At 48.1% G+C, this 6,090-nt stretch overlaps 1 protein-coding gene across 1 annotated transcript; it reads left to right on the top strand.

Annotated features, from left to right (window-relative positions):
* The first annotated feature begins 394 nt into the window (after window positions 1–394).
* On the top strand, window positions 395–5,553 carry hapstr1a (HUWE1 associated protein modifying stress responses a). The gene is made up of 4 exons (XM_018757449.2): window positions 395–789; window positions 1,919–2,002; window positions 2,558–2,833; window positions 3,932–5,553. The coding sequence occupies exons 1-4, from the start codon at window positions 594–596 to the stop codon at window positions 4,174–4,176; spliced, it is 801 nt and encodes a 266-aa protein (XP_018612965.1). The 5' UTR covers window positions 395–593; the 3' UTR covers window positions 4,177–5,553.
* The last annotated feature ends 537 nt before the right edge of the window (window positions 5,554–6,090 follow it).

Here is a 6,090-nt window from a genome sequence, read left to right as displayed (position 1 = left end):
GTGCGCAGCTGTTTCGGATAACATTTTTCGGTATCTTCCACCGTACAAGGGCTGCCCCTCAACTTCGCCATTTTCCGGTCCAACCACACGTGACGCATGTTTTCAGTCCCGGCGTCCTGCCATGACGTCAACGTCTCAGCTGTCAGCCAAACAGCTGCTGGGGCAGCGCGGAGTCTGCGCAGTCAAACACCACGGTCAAGTTTCTCCGGCGTGCGGGGCGATGCGCCGTGCGTCGGACGGCGACCTGGCATTCTTTTGTGACGCAATTTGACAGACACTTCCGTGAACCATTTACAATAAGGAACTTGATACAAAGTCACGTTAACTGGACACCTTAACCCAATCGCTGTTTTAGTGTGTTAGATAGGGCGGAGTTTCTGTACGAGCATGGTAATATGTCTTGATTATAGGTGCGGGTCGCTGGCGTAATAGGCTCAGTTTGTTTGGGAACTACAGTGTACGGATGGTCTGTGTGTATTAACGTTAGTTGCGTGTTCCGTTTAGTGCGTAAGGAAAAGTTGTAAGTAAGTTATCTTGACCGAAACCACAGCCCCGTCTTTTAACGTCGAAGAGCGGCCCCGGTCGGTGCGGCGATGGAGGATAAGAAGGAGGAGGGCGAAGCAGAGATCCAGGAGCACGGCCCCGAGCACTGGTTCTCGAAATGGGAGCGGCAGTGCCTGGCCGAGGCCGAGCAGGAGGAGACCAGCGAGGAGGAGGCCGATCAGGGCCGCCAGAAACTGTGGCACCTCTTTCAGAACTCGGCGACGGCGGTGGCACAGCTCTATAAAGGTCCGAGTGGAATGGTGGCGAAAAACGGCCTGTCGTGGGTGCGGTGTCCGAGCCGGAGCTAAGGGGGAAGCGCCGTCGGTCGGTGTTAGCTTCCCTGTTAGCTAGCTACTTGCTAATGAGGCGTCGGCGGCCGGTGGAATTCAGATTACTAGCTATCTCTTAATTTAATCCCAGTTAAAAGCTAATATGGAGTAGTGACGAATATATTGAGTAGTGAGTTTTGAGTAGAACAGCAGCAGGGCGTTTTGGACTGGTGTTGTTTCTCTCCCCCCCGGCTGCCGCCCGTTTGTTACACGTTCCGTTAGCCGAACAAAATGGCGATAGGATCCGCGACGCCTCGCCGCTAGGCCGGTGTTTCCGCGTTGCCCCCGGCCGGGCGGAGTGCCGGCTGTCCCCCGTCGGGAGTCGGAGGACCGGTTTCTAGTGCCGGCGTGTTCGTCTTCGTCGGGTTCCGTTAGCTCTCTCCATGCTGGATCTTCTCCAGCCGTCCAGGCGGCCGTGGGGACAAAATGGCGTTGTCCCGGGAGGAGCTCCCTGGCTGGCTGGTAGGAACAGCTCTGAGCTGGCCGTCGTTCAGCATTGACTCCTTCCTTTGCGACCATACCCAGGCGGGGAAGCGTCACTTTTCTCGGCTCGGATGCTGACAGTTCCGCTGGAAGTCCAGCGTTCGCGGCGATTTCCCGAGAACTCCGGGCGGACAAAATGGCGAAAGGGGCAACTGCCCAGAGGCGTCTATTAGCCATTTAAAACGTTCAAACCGGGTGCAAACGGTTAAAATAGTGCGGAGCGGAAACCCGCCCGGTCCATCACCCGTGGAACCGTCGGGCGACACACACAGCAGGGCGGCGGCGCGCGGCGCCCGCCGCTCCGCGCGCTGTAAACAAAATGGCGCGACAGGCACAGAGCTCGTCTCGCGCCGAGTGTGTGGGACTGCGCGCGCTGCCTGTAGACGATGCGCTGCGATTGAACTGTGGCGGAGACCGACCTGCCTGCTCCGCGAAGCACCTTTTTTTCGCGGCCCCGTGTGTGACATGCGTGGCATTGCCGTCTCTGGCCTCATAAACGTGTCAGATGCACTTTGTCTCCATGGCTGCTGTAACATGACAGTTTGTGTGCCCACCTCCTGCAGACCGAGTGTGCCAGCAGCAGCAGGGATTGTCCCTTTGGGTCCCCTTTCAGAACGCGGCCACAGCGGTCACCAACCTGTACAAAGGTAAAACGAATCCGCCCCTCCCCTCGTTTCTCCTTCGCACACATCTCATCCGTTGGAGCGGTTTCGAGAGCGTTGAGCTGGGTTATGGTCATTCAGACAAGGTTCTTCTTCAGATCAGGAAATCACCGCACTCGGTAGATAGACATTTAAGTTGTACCGCGGTGCTTCGTGCACATGAGGTGTCCAGGGCTCTCAGAAGTACACAGATTTGGTCTGATTGGGGAGGGACGTGGTTCAGCTGGAGGGGTGAGTTTGGGCAGTGGGGGGAGACACTGCACATGGGCATCACACTTGCAAAAAAAATGAGATTATGTATTGCATGTAATTAAGTTAAGAAGTTGTCAAGCATCTCAAGCACGACCCCGGTCGGGGATTTTATCTTGCGATCCTGGCTCTTCCTCGGCTAGTCGATCATCCGGCGCGTTTTTGCCTGATGGGATTCATCTTCTGCTCTTCGTGTTTATGAATGAGGGACGTGGGTTTAGAACGCGGGTTGCTTGCGTTTGCCGTGTAAATATTTTGTCCGCTTACCTGTCACCCCGTGCTGCGCAACAGAAAGCATGGAGGCGCATCAGAGGAGTTACGACCTGGGCATCCAGATCGGCTATCAGCGGCGTAATAAGGACGTTTTGGCCTGGGTCAAGAAGCGCAGGAGGACAATTCGCAGGGAGGACTTGATCAGCTTCCTGTGTGGCAAAGTGCCTCCGCCACGGACTTCCAGAGCCCCCCCAAGACTGACCGTGGTGTCTCCCAGCCGCTCGCCGTCCTCTGAAACGAGCTCATCCGTAGAGACTGATTTACAGCCCTTCCGAGAAGCCATAGCGTTGCACGGTAAGTACTTTTAATCGTGAAACGGCAGGACTTTTTTCCCCTTCCGTCTTTAACGTATTACTGTCACTTCTGCTATAACTAGAGTTGGGTGCTGTGAAACATCACATTATGTCAATTTGCATAAAAAAGAGCTGCGATGGAGGAAAATTTGGGGTTGGGAGCGTACACGTAAAATAACAGTAATCACCTGCACAGATGCATACTACATCCAATTAGATTAAAATTAAATGCAGAAAATGAGTAATGCCAGCTTGAATTTTTGGAATGGCTCGTATTATTCCGCAATTGCACCCGTGCAATTTGGCATTTCTGTTCGCTATGTTATGCTCAAATAATGTAATTAAAACGCACCTGGGAGCAGTTCTGACTGTACTTGGTTGGTGAGTAGTGTTCTTATTCATTGCGAGTAAGTTTTAAGGGCCTTCCTGTAAAAGCTTGTTTTTTTTTTTTTTTTTCTTTTTAAAAAGTTCTTTTTGATGAACAGGCAACAGAGACAGTTTTGGCAAGAATGATCAGTGACTCCTGTATTTCTATGTGCCCCTGTAGAATGTATACTGTTCTGTGTCTTAGATTCAACAAAATATATACATTTTGCTACTGATGAGACATTTAACAAAATTGGGATTGAATAATCATCTTTTATACCTGTGGGGTAGGGTGTGAATTTAATTTTGGATTAAATCATAGATGTTCCACGGAAATCACTGCAATACTAAAATACAGCAAGGTTGCTGCCTTGCTTCAGGTATACTTTTGTGAAATAATTAACTAAAACCGGGAGTATATGTTTCATGCTTCTCTCATCAGCCGTTTTGCGGGGAACAAGTGCGTTCTGCACACTGGGGGAAGCTTTTTTTTTCTTTTTTTTTTTCTTCCTTCTCTCCGTGGAAATGTGCTGCTTGCTGCTATGGGCCATATCTCTTCTGCATATGAGTGTGTGTGGTCTGAAAACCGACTGCCATTTTTGTTAAAGGTGGAGTTTAACAAAAGCAAGCGCCGTAAACAGGTACATCTGTTAATATTGAGCAGTTGCGTAATGTGTTGGTGAGGCATTAACCTGATATGCTGTCTTAACGGTTGCTTGCGGTCTGTTCGCAGGTTTGAGCGGAGCAATGGCGAGCATAAGCGTGCGGTCCAGCACTCCGGGGTCTCCCACGCACATCAGCAGCAGCTCCAACACGGGCCGCAGGAGAAATGGACTTCATGACGTGGACTTGAACACTTTCATATCGGAGGAAATGGCGCTCCATTTGGACAACGGTGGCACTAGGAAGCGGACCTCTGCTCAGTGTGGAGATGTCATCACAGACTCGCCAACCCATAAACGCAACCGGATGATCTGAGAGGACAACTATAATGCACTGTGCTGCTTAAAATGAAAATAAAAAAGCCACTTAATCCTCAGCACCTCCTTCATTCCCCTCTTGCCCGACTTTTAGAGGAAAGGCCTCTTGAAATAACGCCATTTTTTCAGAGTAGCAATCTCAATATTGACTGTGATGAGTTGGACCATGCCACTTTTTTTTTTGCCCCTCACCCCCCCCATGTTACCCATCAAGAACGATCATTAGTACATAGCAAGATTGTGACAGGTGAACTCCCCCCCCCCCCCCTCCCCCTTAAGATGAAGTTACCCATGCGGTGTTGAAGGGTTTGTAGTTGCTTCCATTTCTTTTCCCTTGTTCCTGCAGCGACAGTTCAGCCATTTGGTTCCGCATGTCATTCTGTTTCCACGTTTGCAGCTTTCCACATTAAGTGATGTTTTGCAGCACGTTACCTATATCTTGGCTCTAGTACCCCCAAGATGCCACCTTTGTGGAGCATTGTGAGAATTTTTCCAAATTGTGATTTTTTTTTTTTTTTTTTTTTTTTTTTTTTTTTTTTGTTTAATTTTAAAGCTAGTCGATTGTCCGTTCTGACCGTGGGACATCGTGAAAGGTACTATGGTGACTGTGCACTCAGAACCCAGTATATCCAGTAAAAAAAAGCTTCATTGGACTCTTAGTTCTCCAAAGTAACAATATTAGGTGTTCTCCCCCATGAGTAATCTAGAAGACCTTAATTTTTAATCAGTGGACAATATCTAATGTATATACGTTACGGCGTTGGTATACGTGGTACACATTGTAAAACAGACCATTGCATAGACATTAATGTACAATAACAATTGTTGCATTAAAGAAACAAAGCCTTTTGGTTGTCTTCAGGCATCCTTTAAAGTGGCTCAGCAGTGGTTGCTGACTTTGCGCGGCGGCTCTCCACACCAACTCTGTCTTCCTACAGATCGGTGTTGCCACTCAGGAAACGCGTGCATATACACACTTAATTTGCTTTTTTTTTTTTTGTTTGTTTTTTGTTTTTTAAAAATGTAACACGTCACCAGTCTTTCAGGGTCATTGATTATACACTTACACATGACAACTATTATCAGAATGTATCCTCTTCAGAGTCAGTTGTGTGTATTTGCAATGCTTAAAGTGAATTAAGATGGCTCACTTGGTTTTGAACCGCAATGTTAAGCCGCTCTTCTCCCTGGAAGGGGACTTGTAGGCAATGGCCCGGATCTTGATACTTGACGTTGAATTCCTCGTGAATAAACTATGGAAAATTTAGCAAATGAATGCATAATATTTTGATGTAAATTCTCCCACTGACAAATGTAATAGGGTAAGTTATTTGACCTCATAAAAACATGCAAAGTAAATCTGTGCAAGAATCAATGCTGTCTTATCTTTCTGTCCGTTATGTGCCTGCCTTTACGGTTGCTTTCGGAATTCAAGAAAAGTTAGTAAGAGTGAGCAGTTTTGTCTCGAAGTCTGCCTGGGTAGTAATACACGTGTGGCTCATTACGTGGTTGAGTTAGTTTTCTAAGATACAGTTTCTGCTATACTCTTAACTGTATTTTACCTTGTTTATTAAATTTGTCTCCAGCAGGTGCATGACCTGTATTTCCATGCAGAGCCTATAGATGGCAGTAAAGAGCAGCCAGACAAGGGGTAAATACAGTACGGACTGTCATCGTTCAACTCGCTACCACGGTGTTTACAGCTCTTGTGGGTCAGTAACGAGGGGAGGAAGATTGCATGGTTATGGGATGGACTGGTCAACAATCGGCGTTATAGGTTGTGGAGAGATTTGCAATGTTGCCTGAAGTTAATATTGCTGAAAAGTTGCGTGTTTTTGGCTATGGCCATTTTTGAGATTTTTCTTGGATCTAGTCAGCAAACTTACTAACCTTTTATGGATTGTGACATGCT

Source organism: Scleropages formosus, chromosome 8, assembly GCF_900964775.1.
Source record: "Scleropages formosus chromosome 8, fSclFor1.1, whole genome shotgun sequence".
NCBI lineage: Eukaryota > Metazoa > Chordata > Actinopteri > Osteoglossiformes > Osteoglossidae > Scleropages > Scleropages formosus.
The sequence above is the reverse complement of the archived record's forward strand: the minus strand, read 5'-3'. Positions and strand labels throughout refer to the sequence as shown.

Excerpts from the sequence above, each read along its gene's own strand:
- hapstr1a (XM_018757449.2), top strand. The coding sequence starts at position 594 with ATGGAGGATAAGAAGGAGGAGGGCGAAGCAGAGATCCAGGAGCACGGC. Across the intron at positions 790-1,918 it reads GGTGGCACAGCTCTATAAAG|ACCGAGTGTGCCAGCAGCAG; the intron begins GTCCGAGTGGAA and ends CACCTCCTGCAG. Across the intron at positions 2,834-3,931 it reads AGAAGCCATAGCGTTGCACG|GTTTGAGCGGAGCAATGGCG; the intron begins GTAAGTACTTTT and ends GTCTGTTCGCAG.